Source organism: Piliocolobus tephrosceles, unplaced genomic scaffold (assembly GCF_002776525.5).
Source record: "Piliocolobus tephrosceles isolate RC106 unplaced genomic scaffold, ASM277652v3 unscaffolded_40, whole genome shotgun sequence".
In the NCBI taxonomy this organism is placed as follows: domain Eukaryota; kingdom Metazoa; phylum Chordata; class Mammalia; order Primates; family Cercopithecidae; genus Piliocolobus; species Piliocolobus tephrosceles.
The window spans coordinates 638,511-652,269 of NW_022324309.1; the positions used below are offsets into that span (position 1 = coordinate 638,511).

The 13,759-nt window shown below is 37.9% G+C and overlaps 1 protein-coding gene across 7 annotated transcripts in view; it reads left to right on the top strand.

Annotated features, from left to right (window-relative positions):
* Window positions 1-13,759, top strand: part of LOC113219499 (cadherin-like and PC-esterase domain-containing protein 1) — a 308,433-nt gene that overhangs the window by 264,950 nt on the left and 29,724 nt on the right. For 6 of the 7 annotated variants that reach the window (XM_026454317.1, XM_026454321.1, XM_026454319.1 and 3 more), the window contains exons 19-21: window positions 9,481-9,701; window positions 9,961-10,062; window positions 10,469-10,556. The exons of the other annotated variant lie outside the window; for it this stretch is intronic. In XM_026454317.1, the coding sequence (XP_026310102.1) occupies window positions 9,481-9,701; window positions 9,961-10,062; window positions 10,469-10,556 (411 nt within the window). The remainder of the gene's footprint in view (window positions 1-9,480; window positions 9,702-9,960; window positions 10,063-10,468; window positions 10,557-13,759) is intronic. 7 annotated transcript variants of the gene reach the window in all.

Genomic DNA, 13,759 nt, shown 5'->3' on the forward strand with positions numbered 1-13,759 from the left:
TCAAGCTTATAGTAATTTTGACCAGGAATCTAACCACACTTAATGGCCTGTGAGCAGGATCATACTTTATATACCTCAGTCATTTGTCTTCATTGCAGCAACATGAACAGGAGGCTGATCTTGGGTGGAAAGTTGGAACAAGTTTTCCCCTCTGAACATTAGGTGAATATGGGTCACTTTCGAACTCTAAATGTATCCAAACAATTTCATTTACAGATTTATTTCACTTGTAGGTTTTTGTATATGTACATAGGTTTTGTGATATACAATTGTGTTGAATTAAAGGAAAATCAATTGAAAAAAAGGAAGCTATATATTCAATGATACTTTCACACATTTCTTTAAATAGATACCCACCTCTTTACAAATGCTGAATGGAACACAGAAATTATGAGAACATAATTTTGTAACCACAGGGTGAAATATGTAGGAAATAGTTTAGAAATATGAAAATCAAATTTACAACTGTAAAAACTTAGAAGCCTGACCTAACTGAATTAAACAAGCCTTTATTTTGTTTGTCAGTGGAAAACAGTTCAGAATTTAAACCAGTAATAAAATATCTGAGAGGGGAGTGCAATTAAGAAAGGGAAATATAAAAAGGCAATATTTACAAAAAGTATTTAAACTCAGCTGTTAAAACAGGGAATGTAACTTAAATTTTTAAGTAATGTTTTCACGTTAAGTAGTGTCTTGGACTTAAAGGTGTTTAAATTTTCAAAGTGTGGCTAATTTATAATAATATGTTCTGACTAATATGTGAATTCCATTATGGTTATGTAATTCATTGTTGCCTGTGATTTTCAGTAAATCGGTCAGATACAAGGAAAGAGTGCAACTCATTCTTACCAGGAAATGATGACTTACACATGATGCCCTCCTTCAGCATTCAATAAATACTACAACAGTCCAGAGATAATGGCAATGTAGACAAATAATTTTGTTTCAAGCAGCTAGAAGAGCTATGCCTAGGTGATGTTATATAGTTGCTTGCTTCGGTCTTTTTTTTTTTTTCCACCAAACTTTATGTCTGAGAGTGATTTGCCTAAGTGTCAGTCTTTTATTTGTTTTTGACTGCAAACATCAATTTGCTTGCTCATCTACATCCAACTTAATTAAAATGCACAATTGGAAAACATTTATTGTAACCACATCACATTTGACAGAGGGATGCCTTGTTGAGCTAGGTTTTCATCATGACCTAAATGTCATTAGCTGGCTGACCAGCCTCAGCTTTGTATTACAACTGAACCACCCCTTTCATCATTTAGAAATGCGTGTTTCTCTTAGGAGATCAGTGGTTTTCGACCTTAGGGCTCATCAGAATCACTGTAGAGCTTTCTAAACATATGGGTTATGCTTGGCTCTGGACTAGATGTAACAAATAAGACTCCTCCTCACCTCACTTTTATTTCCCTTTTCTATAGCAATGTGAAAGCTCTCCGGTAAACAGGCATTACCTGGATTCATGGACAATTAGCTCTTACTGCACTCCTATATAACTTCCCCTTTGGGAAGGTTCTAGTGGGTTCCTGTTAACTAGGCTCAGTTGAAATCTACACGCACTTTATTAGATCCAGAGAAATGCTACCACTTCTGTAAATATTGGTGATAAAACTGATGTGATGCAGGAGGAAAGAAAGGAAAAAGGAAAATGATTTTAAGTTTTTTCTTTTTATTATCTTATCTATTGATACTACATGTATCCAATTCTCTTCCTGCCACAACAGATCAGAAGACTCTGAGAAGCTAACTACCTTTGTATTGATTCAACCTACATAGCCACCAAATTGCCTTTTACTTCTAACTTGTTTCTTTAACTCTGTCCTGGTTACTTTTGGTAATGCTGGAGAAAAGAGGTTATGGATTAAAATATTTAAAAGTCTAAGTATTATCATTGTTAGTTCCCTTCAAGAAGAAACAAAATGAGATAAAAATCGTTTCATTGTACATTTAAATTAAAAGTTCCCAAAGTCTTGCTTATATTTTTACCAATAAATGGTATTGGTAAGAAGTGATGTTTCTTGATAGTATCCATCTCAGGAAACCAGCTTCTCAAAATAAAAGACCTTTCAGGCATCACACAAATTAAAATTTCGCCTTTTACATACTTCCCACTTCTGCTAGTTCATAGGTGGAAAAATCTGAACAGAGGGTTTAGTTTTTCCCCAGGAAGAATTAGCATGTAAGAGAATGTGGTAGAGAATAGCTAAGCATTCATCAAAGTCAGTTTCTCTTCTCCATGGCATACAACTTGACTATATTTCTCAGTGTCTCCTGACATTAGGTATTTGGCCATGAGACTGAGTTCTAACCAGTGGAATGTGATCAGCAATGATGTGGCCAGCTTCCAGGGCTGGCCCGTAGAAAATCTGACAGCTTCTTTTTTCCTTCCTTCGGTTGGGTGTCAACATCCAGAGAGTCCCTAGAAGCCATAATTGAAGACACAGTCCAGTCATCCTGGGACCGTAAATGACCTCCCTGCCCCACCCCTGCACATAAGCCTGCCTTGAATCACCTGGACTGTTTTTCTGAGAGAGAAATAAACTTTAATTGGGTTTGAGCTATTATAAGTTTTTTTGCGCTATCTGCTACAGCACTTAGCTTATCTCACCTAATACAGGGATTATGCAACTCAGAAATGGGAAATAAAAACAAAGATAATTAAACAATTTTATAATAAGCCTATTCATATAGTTTGGATGTTTGTTTCCCCCAAGTCTCATGTTGAAATGTGATCCCCGTTGTTGGAAGTGGGACCTGTTGGAAGTTGTTTGGGTCATGAGGATGGATCCTTCATGAATACCTTGGTGCCTTCCCCACAGTAATTACTCACAGCAATTAGTGAGGTCTTGCTTGTTAGTTCACATGAAAGCTAGTCATTTAAAAGAGCCCAGAATCTCTCCTGCTCTTTCTCTTGCCCTGTGATGTGCCTCCTCCCTCTTCACCTTCTGCCATGAGTAAAAGCTTCCTGAGACCTCACCAGAAATCGAGCAGATGCTGATGCCATGCTTTTATAGCCTGCAGAACTGTGAGCCAAATAAATCTTTTTTCTTCTTCATAAATTTCCCAGTCTCAGGCATTCTTTTATAGTGATGCAAGACAGACTAACATAACAATTTAAAAACAAGCTTCAAGCTTTTGTAGAGCCTAAGAATATTACCTGCTTTTAGTTCCTATGGTTCATGATGCTATGAAAAAGAATGAGAAAATACCAACTCCTGTATACTTTGTGATAGCTCACACTGCATGCAGAGTCATGGGAGTAGAACAGACGCAAAACTCTTCTAAACATATCTTTGTGTTTAAAACCACATCACATTTTTTCTCTTTGCTTATCCAAAAAAGAAACAATACCCATGCATGCTAATGTAAGGCAATAAGTTTCACAGGGGAGAGAAAGAATTATTTATAAATTGTATGTCTGTCATAAATATTTGTTATGATACTCTAGGCCTTTCAAAACAGAAGTTGTTCCTTAAAACAAATAATCTGCAAATTTCCTTTTTAAAAATCTACCAAACTGAATGGCCTAAAAGATATAGAGATTGAATAGGAATCATATAACTGAAATAATTCACTCTTTAATTCCTGACAGTATTTTCTTTTTTTTATTATTTATTTATTTTTTATTGTTTTACTTTAAGTTCTAGGGTACATGTGCACAACGTGCAGGTTTGTTACATATGTATACATGTGCCAGGTTAGTGTGCTGCACCCGTTAACTCGTTATTTATATTAGGTATATCTCCTAATGCTATCCCTCCCCCCTCTTCCCACCCCCGGCAGGCCCCAGTATGTGATGTTCCCCACCCTGTGTCCATGTGTTCTCATTGTTCAATTCCCACTATGAGTGAGAACATGCGGTGTTTGGTTTTCTCTCCTTGCAATAGTTTGCCCAGAATGATGGTTTCCAGCTTCATCCATGTCCCTATAAAGGACATGAAGTCAATGAAGTCATCCTTTTTTATGGCTGCATAGTATTCCATGGTGTATATGTGCCACATTTTCTTAATCCAGTCTATTATCAATAGACATTTGGGTTGGTTCCAAGTCTTTGCTATTGTGAATAGTGCTGCAATAAACACACGTGTGCATGTGTCTTTATAGCAGCATGATTTATAATCCTTTGGGTATATGCCCAGTAATGGGATGGCTGGGTTAAATGGTATTTCTAGTCCTAGATCCTTGAGGAATCACCACACTGTCTTCCACAATGGTTGAACTAGTTTACAGTCCCACCAACAGCATAAAAGCATTCCTATTTCTCCGCATCCTCACCAGCACCTGTTGTTTCCTGACTTTTTAATAATTGCCATTCTAACTGGTATGAGATGGTATCTCATTGTGGTTTTGATTTGCATTTCTCTGATGGCCAGTGATGATGAGCATTTTTTCCTGTGTTGGCTGAATAAATGTCTTCTTTTAAGAAGTGTCTGTTCATATCCTTTGCCCACTTTTTAATGGGGTTGTTTGATTTTTTTCTTATAAATTTGTTTAAGTTCTTTGTAGATTCTGGATATTAGCCCTTTGTCAGATGTGTAGATTGTAAAAATATTCTCCCATTCTGTAGGTTGCCTGCTCACTCTGATGGTAGTTTCTTTTGCTGTGCAGAAGCTCTTTGGTTTAATTAGATCCCATTTGTCAATTTTGGCTCTTGTTGCCATTGCTTTTGGTGTTTTAGTCATGAGGTCCTTGCCCATGCTTATGGCCTGAATGGTACTGCCTAGGTTTTCTTCTGGGGTTTTTATGGTTTGGGGTCTAACATTTAAGTCTTTAATCCATCTTGAATTGATTTTTGTATAAGGTGCAAGGAAGGGATCCAGTTTCAGCTTTCTACAGATGGCTAGCCAGTTTTCCCAGCACCATTTATTAAATAGGGAATCTTTTCCCCATTTCTTGTTTTTGTCAGGTTTGTCAAAGATCAGATGGTTGTAGATGTGTGATTTCTGAGGGCACTATTCTGTTCCATTGGTCTATATCTCTGTTTTGGTACCAGTACCATGCTGTTTTGGTTACTGTAGTCTTGTATAGTTTGAAGTCAGGTAGCATGATGCCTCCAGCTTTGTTCTTTTTGCTTAGGATTGTCTTGGCAATGTGGGCTCTTTTTTGGTTTCATGTGAACTTTAAAGTAGTTTTTTCCAATTCTGTGAAGAAAGTTATTGGTAGCCTGATGGGGATGTCATTGAATCTATAAATTACCTTGGGTAGTATGGCCATTTTCACGATATTGATTCTTCCTATCCATGAGTATGGAATGTTCTTCCATTTGTTTGTGTCCTCTTTTATTTCACTGAGCAGTGGTTTGTAGTTCTCCTTGAAGAGGTCCTTCACATCCCTTGCAAATTGGATTGCTAGGTATTTTATTCTCTTTGAAGCAATTGTGAACGTGAGTTCACTCATGATTTGGCTCTCTGTCTGTTATTGGTGTATAGGAATGCTTGTGAGTTTTGCACGTTGATTTTGTATCCCAAGACTTTGCTGAAGTTCCTTATCAGCTTAAGGAGATTTGGGGCTGAGACAATGGGGTTTTCTAAATATATGATCATGTCATCTGCAAACAGGGACAATTTGGCTTCCTCTTTTCCTAATTGAATACCCTTTCTTTCTCTTGCCTGATTGCCCTGGCCACAACTTCCAACACTATGTTGAATAGGAGTGGTGAGAGAGGGCATCCCTGTCTTGTGCCAGTTTTCAAAGGGAATGCTTCCAGTTTTTGCCCATTCAATATGATATTGGCTGTGGGTTTGTCATAAATAGCTCTTATTATTTTGAGATACATTCCATCAATACCTAGTTTCTTGAGAGTTTTTAGCATGAAGTGCTGTTGAATTTTGTCAAAGGCCTTTTCTGCATCTATTGAGATAATCATGTGGTTTTTGTCTTTGGTTCTGTTTATATGACAGATTACTTTTATTGATTTGCGTATGTTGAACCAGCCCTGCATCCCAGGGATGAAGCCCACTTGATCATGGTGGATAAGCTTTTTGATGTGCTGCTGGATTTGGTTTCCCAGTATTTTATTGAGGATTTTTGCATTGATGTTCATCAGTGATATTGGTCTAAAATTCTCTTTTTTTGTTGTTGTGTCTCTGCCAATTCCTGACAGCATTTTCAAATTGTGTGATATGCACATTAAAAAGCTGACATTTTGAAGTTAGACATCTTGTAGTTAGAAATATCAATCTCTTACAAAAATTGCTTTTCCAACAGAACAATCAATATTAAAATTGCAACTGAATTTTCATTGTAGTTATACTTTATTATTTCCATCTTTCATGAATGGAAAGGCACTAGAATAACATAATCCTCTAGAAATCCCAGAGCTATGTCTGCTAGATTCAAATTTGTTATTGAGATATTTGCGACTTAGAAGAGCTTGTCGTGCGAATGACAGTGGTGATGCTTCCTTCTCCCATTCAGGTAGCTCTTGCTAGTCACTAATCAGCAATGGGGTCACCTGGGATCCATTCTGAGAGCATTGGTTTGCTCAGGTTGGCGATCTCTCTTCCAGTCCTCCATACAGAACTTTCCAGCCACCCTTCAAGTCCTGCTGGAGATCAGGAGGAGGTTTGGTAGGGCAGGAGAGAAATAGCTGTGACTTAGACATTTCCTATTTTTGCTGCCATTTTCTCTAGAGGAGCTAACAAATTTTAAGTGCCTCACAAGGTGGCATACGTTCATTTTGTGCTTACATTTTGTGCATACATACATTTTGTGCCAAGAATATAAGAAGTATTTAAAATCACATTTAAGTCCTCCAACATGGAGCTCTGTTTCTCCCCACTGCACATATAATGAAATGAACCCTTGGAGAGGTCACATAATTTGTCTAAAATCATCTATTTAATAAATAATAGTACCTAAGAATTCCGAAACAGGACTGTTGTGCTGCTGGCATGCTTTGATGGGCTGCCTTTTCACATATAAACACACAGAAAATACTGGAAATCTAGGAATTATGTTGTTGTTTTTCTCAGTAATGTATACCTCCTTTGATTTTTCTCAGCCTTTGTATTGCTCAGCATAGCCCACAATACAGATATGTAGGGAGCTTGCTGGCTGCATGGGGATACCCTAGGAGGGACTGCACCTTGATACTGAAATGAAAAGAAACTACGAGAAAAACCCATACTGGCGATTTAGTTTAAAACAACATCTCAAAGGTCTTTGAATTGTATCCTCAAAGGGCTGAATTGTATCCCCTCCACCAAATTCATACATTGACATTATAACCCCCAGTACCTCATAATGTGTCTGTATTTAGAGATAGGGCCCTTGAAGAGCTGATTAAGGTAAAATGAGGTCCTATATATGGGGCCTACTTAATCCAATATGACTGGGATCTTTAAGAAGAGATTAGGACATAAACAGAGGAAAGACACAAAGAAAAGACAGCCACCTACAAGCCAGAGAGGGCCTTGGAAGGAACTAACCCTACTAGCTACTTGATCTTGGGACTTCTAGCCTCCAGAAATATGAGAAAAATAATTTCTGTTGTTGAAACCACACAGCCTCTGGTACTTCCTTATGGCAGCCCTAGCAAACCAATACTAATGGAGTTGCATAACTGCTGATATCTAAAATTAAGAGCATTCCTAATTATACAATGTTCCTCTTTAAAAATCAGAAATGTAGGCAAGCAAATCAAATGTAAATAGTGAAAAGTTGAATGTAGAAAGAAGAAATTCAAGTTATTTCACCAACTATTTTATTACACTGGAATGTTATTGCTCCAAATGCAACCTGGCTGAGAGGATCTATGAGTGAGTCCTTGAAATCTTGTTATTCGGGGTAGCCTAATGATGCTTAGCATTACACTACTTGAGCTGAAGGCAAATCAGAGAAGCTGTCTGGATTTCTCCACGCAGCTACTTGGATACACTTACCGTGGAAAGACTTTAAACTTTTGCAGATTCTCACTAAATTTTCTGCAGGTGGACAAATACAGAAATACCTGAGAAATGATGGCAATGCCTGCCGTTAAAGTCAGAAGAAAACATGTGCATGACTAATGGAAAGAGAAATCTCAAAAGAAAGAAAAAAAACTGAAGAATGAATTAAATCTTATCCAAAGACATTAGAAGGGATTGTCTATGACAAAAGTCCCTTTGACTTTCAAGTCACTACTTATTTTTAAAGTGCATGCATGCAACTATAGGGGAAAATTAGAATTAGAAATTGACTCTGACCTCAAATATTTCTTGATAGGCTGTGAGAAAAAAGATGCAGACACAAAAAGCCATAATTTCATGAGGCTTCTGTAAAATCTGTAAGGGCAGTCAAAATGTAATAAAATCAAAGAGAACAGCAAAAGTAATTGTGGCTAGGGGCACTGGATGAGACAGCATTCACACAGGGTCTGGAGGGTGACAAGTGGGGTTACAGAGGGAAGAACTTTCAAGGCAGACAGACTAACATAAGAAAAAGCAGATGTTGAATGCAAATCATGTTTAGCAGAAAACATGTTTACGTAAAGGGAAGCATGAAGAGGATGGGGCCCTTCACCTTGCACTTAAGTACCTGGGTTTGAACCCTGGGTTCTCCATTTAGCAGATTTATGTCCTCCATCTTCCTGAGCCTCGAATTTCTCATCTGTGAAAAGGAGATACTGAATCACACCTCACAGTTGTGAAGATTAAAAGTGAGTACCCTGTGTGAAATCTCCACCTAGCAAAGACTGATACGCAATAAAAACTCAGTATATGTGAGAGGAACCTATAGGATTCTGTAAGAAACAAGGAACCAATCAAGTTTTTGAGCACACAAATGAGACGACCAGAGCTAGACATTTGGAAATTTATCACAGCAATATTGTGTGTAGAATGGATTAAAAGACAGCCATTGTACAGGAAGGAAGACCCAGTAGGAGAGTATTACACTGGTGCAGGTTGGAGGCAGTGAAAGCATGAACAGTGCTACTGGGAATGAGCAGGAGGGGATGTGGTTAAGAGGCTTCATTGGAGAGAAAATGGCACTGGGATGGGCACCCTGGGACATGCACTGCTGTTCAGAAAATTAGATTCTGGTTCTGTGGCAGAACCAAGTAAACATGACCTCTATTGAGCTACCTCTGTGAATTCTCAGTTTGCACAACTATAAAATAAAAAGATTGGAAAATCCCTAAGTATTCCTGGAGCACTAAAATGCTTCATGCCTATTTGAATCAATAGAACTTGTTAAGCTGATTAAATGAGAAAGTAAAGAGCATAAGGGAGATATAAAAATTGAAGATAACCTGAAACAAGTGGTAAATATGAGTTAGTGGGTCAGTAGATGATGGCATTACTAAGAATATGGAAGAGATGAAAAGGAACAGGTTTGGAGAGAATATAATGAATGTTATTTCTAACAGTTTGAAGGACTGTCCTTCAAACAATTAGGTAGTGTTGTGAATATTCAAAATTTCATTATTTTAAACTATCTCCTGTACCATGTAAACATAAGCTTTTAAACAAATGCTTTCTCTTTAACTTATAGATTCTGTTCATTGGAGATTCAACCAACAGAGGGATCATGTACTATCTTATCGAAAGGCTGAATGAAACGTTGCAGGAATGGCAGAAAGTACATGGCACTAAATTCTATCACAACGTCAATGGTGGGAAGACTTTGATCAGTTATTCCTACTATCCCCAGTTCTGGATAAGCCCTTCACTGAGACCAACATTTGAAAATGCACTTGAACACCTGTTGCAAAGGTACAATGAAACTATAATCAAAGACACAAAGCCCACAAAGTACTGATGTTCTAGGAGCAGTCATCACTGCTCAACTGCTCACTGTACATCACATGTGCTCAAAAGGTTAGATACCAAGTAAGGGGGCGGAAAACAAGTTGGAAATTACAAGGAGTCTTATGATCAAGATGCCAGATACAGTGAAATGTGAGGCAGTGCAGTTACAATGTTTACCTTCTGTTTTAGGGCAACATGTGTTGTTTTTCTTTCTGGATTTCAGATCACGCCCCCTAGAGAATACTGTCCAGACTGTATTGGTTGTTGGTGGAGTTCAGTGGCTTAATTCCAATCACCTGCAAATTATTCACAAGGTTTTGAAGAGGTAAATGTCTGTAACAATAATTGTCATTAGTATTCTAAGTCAAAAAAGTTACTATGGATGTGACTTGAGTTTTATCCAGATTTTATTTAAAGAACAACTTATAATTTAGCATTAAGTATTTAAAGTCTAGTTTAAAATACTAAAATAAAATAGTCTTGTATCCAGTCACAATATGGTTGTTCATTATCCAGATTTACATTTAGTAAAGATCAAAATGTGTCTGACACCTAAAACTCTATCTTTAAAAAAACCATAATATACATCAAATATATAAAACGAGCATTTAGTCTTATATTGCCAATTATCACATTCTGAAAGAATTCAATGGTATTTGTTTATATAAACAACAAACATCTAGAAGTGTAATTAAAGTTACTGACTTTAGAATTATAATTATCTCATTCAGGGAAAATTTACTCAATATCCTAGTGATCATCAAAACTTTGGGAATTGGATTTCATCTGCCAGTGGATGGAGTACATTTCTTAACACAGGTAAGCACATTTTCTCTAAGCTAGGTGAATTTTAAGGATCCCTGCTGGAAAAAGACCCATAAGGCACTATATAATATTGAGTTATCTTCATGAAAGTAAAAAAAAGAGAATATACTTAAGGGTTATGTTTTTTCCATAAATTATAATTAATTTCATGTAGCCCACAAATATGTTGTAAATAATCCACTGACTTAATAAAAGAGGAAACAGAGTGTTGAACTATGCAAAAATAAAGAGCTGAGGGGTCTTACCCCACCAATTTTGCATACACTTTTAAAGGCTATATTAAAAAGATTTCCTTTTGTCAGGTTCATGCTGAAACCACAAACAAAATTATCACTATCATGAGTCCTTTGGGAAAGAGTGGTCTTTTTGAAGATGATTTCAAACTGATTGCTTTATTTTAAAAATAGTGTTTGAAGCAGTACCATTGGTTTTTCCTGTAATTGGATATTAATCAATGAAAAGAGTAGGGGTCTCTGGCCAGTTGTTATAGAAGAGGGTAAATTAGCCTCAGCACTAAATAGAAGTTTCAGAAAAGAAAAGAAACAGGATCTGTAGGGAAGAGAACCAGCTGCTCTTGCTTAAGCTATGGGACTTCTGGAGCAGCCAGAATTATTGGGCAATATCAGAGTAATGACTCTGGTGAGCCCTGGGAATTGGGGAGACAGGAAGCTGTCCATTTAACATGTAAGGAGGTTGAGATTTATATTTCTGTGTCTCTGTTGAGTGCTACTACCTTTCCGCAGCACAGAACACAAGACCCCCCAATTCTTTTCTCCAAAATGTATCTGCCTGGACAGCAGATCTTCTGTGATGCAAAAACAGGAGAACTGGTAGAAAGTGGCCAAGGTACAGCCTCTAAATTCAGCATCTTGGAGCTAGCAGGGGTTAAGGTAATTCAAAATGAGTTGAGGCATTTAACATCTGGGATAGCCAAAGGGTTTAAGACTATTGGGGATCAGGAGAGGGGACCTTTGATAATGTCTTCCGTGGATTGAATCCCTTTAATGTTATTTGAAGACTACAGGTCGAGGTCCACAAATCAGTCTTGAGGACTCCAGTAGCTCTACTGTGCCTCTTTGGTTGCAGCTCCTCACAGTATTTGGCATACTTGTGGCCTTTGCTTATACTTAGGTTACAATTCAGAATCAATTCACCTCAGCAAACATTTCCTCAGCACTTACTATGTGCCAGATATTGTGTTAAACATTATGACTGCCACCTGAACTTTGACGGTGCTCATCAATCTTTTCAAACTGAGTGAAGACAGAAGGAGAAAAGAAGAGGAAGGGCAAAGAACAGAAAAAAGGAAAAAGGGATAATTGCAAGTGAAGGCAGAAAACAAATTCAAAATTTTCATCATGTGCTCATATAGCCTTTCAGTGCTGGCTTCCATCTTTCTCTGTAGACTTTATCCCTTGTGACCAGTGCATATGCACACAAGCGTGTGTGCACACACACACATTCACACTCACAACACCACTGAGCTCAGTCAGGCTGAGCATATTTCAGTTTCTCAAGCACACCATGCTCTCAGTCACCTCCAGACCTTTGAAATAAATCCCTGCTCCTTCTACTTGGAGTTGACTCCTCCACCATTAGCTTACATGCTAGTTCTTCAGAGAAAACCTCTTGACACACTAGACTGGGTTGGCTGCTCCTGCCATGAGCTCCTGTAACAGTGTCTTATGTCCTTACTCATGCCACTCAGCACCTATACTCCTTGGCTGTCTGTCTCCTCTGCTGGATGGTAATTGTGAGAGCAACAAGGGAGTTGTGGGTTAGGGGAATTTGTTTGGCTTACACTGACAGCTCAAATGCCAAATACAATTCTCAGCACATGGTAGACCATCAAAAAATGCCTGGTGTACAAGTAAGTGTAGCAAGCGTAATATCTAACAGGTAATTTTCCAACCCTTTGTCCTCTCCCTTCCTCCCACTTCTTGTAGACCCCAGTGTCCATTGTTTCTATCTTTATGCATATTCAGTATTCAGCTCCCACTCATAAGTGAGGAGATGCAGTATTTGATTTTCCGTTTCTGCATTATTTAGCTGATGGAAGGCTCCAGGTGCATCCATGTTTCTGCAAAAGACATGATTTTGTTCTTTAGGCTGCATAGTATTCTGTGGTAAATACGTACCACGTTGTCTTTATCTCATACACTTTTGATGAGCACCTAGGTTGGTTCTATGTCTTTTCTGTTGTGAATAGTGCTGTGATGAACATACAAATCCATGTCTTTTTGGTAGGATGATTTCTTTTCTTTTGGATACATATCAAGTAATGGGATTGCTGGGTCAAATGGTAGTTCTATTTTTAGTTCTTTAAGAAGCCTTCAAACTGCTTTCCACAGTGGTTAAATTAATTTATGTTTCCACCAACAGTTTATAAGCCATTCCTGTTTTGCACAGCCTCACAAACATCTGTTAATTTTTCACTTTTCAGTAATAGCCATTCTGATGGGCTCAAGATAGTATCTCATGGTGATTTTGATTTGCATTTCTGTGATGGTTTGTGGCATTTAACATTTTTTCATGTCTGTTGGGTGCTTCTATGTTGTATTAGTCTACTTTCCATTGCTATAAAGAAATACCAGTGACTGGGCAAATTATAAAGGAAAGGGGTATTTTGGCTCACTGTTCTGCAGACTGTACAAGAAGCATGGCACCAGCATCTGCTCTGGTGAGGCTTCAGGAAGCTTACAATCATGACAGAAGGCTAAGGGAGAGCAAGTGTGCCACATGACAAGAGTCACATAAGGAGAGAGGGAGAAGGAGAGAGAGAGGGAAGGTGCCAGATTATTTTAAACAACCAGATCTTGCGTGAACTCATTACTGTGGAGAAGGCACCTAGCTGTTCATGAAAGGTCCCCTCCCATGACCCAAACACCTCCCACTAAACCTCACCTCCAACACTGGGGTTCACATTTCAACATGAGATTTGGAGGGGACAAATATTCAAATCATATGTCTTCTTTTGAGAAGTGTCTACCACTTTTTAATGGGTTTGTTTGTTTTCTACTTGCTGATTTAAATTACTTATGGATTCTAGATATTTGAACTTTGTCAGATCCATAGTTTGTAAATATTTTCTCCCATTCTGTAGATTGTCTGTTTGCTCTGTTGATAGTTTCTTTTGCTGTGCATAGCTCTTTAGTTTAATTGGGTGCCACTTGTCAGTTTTTGGTTTCGTTACAATT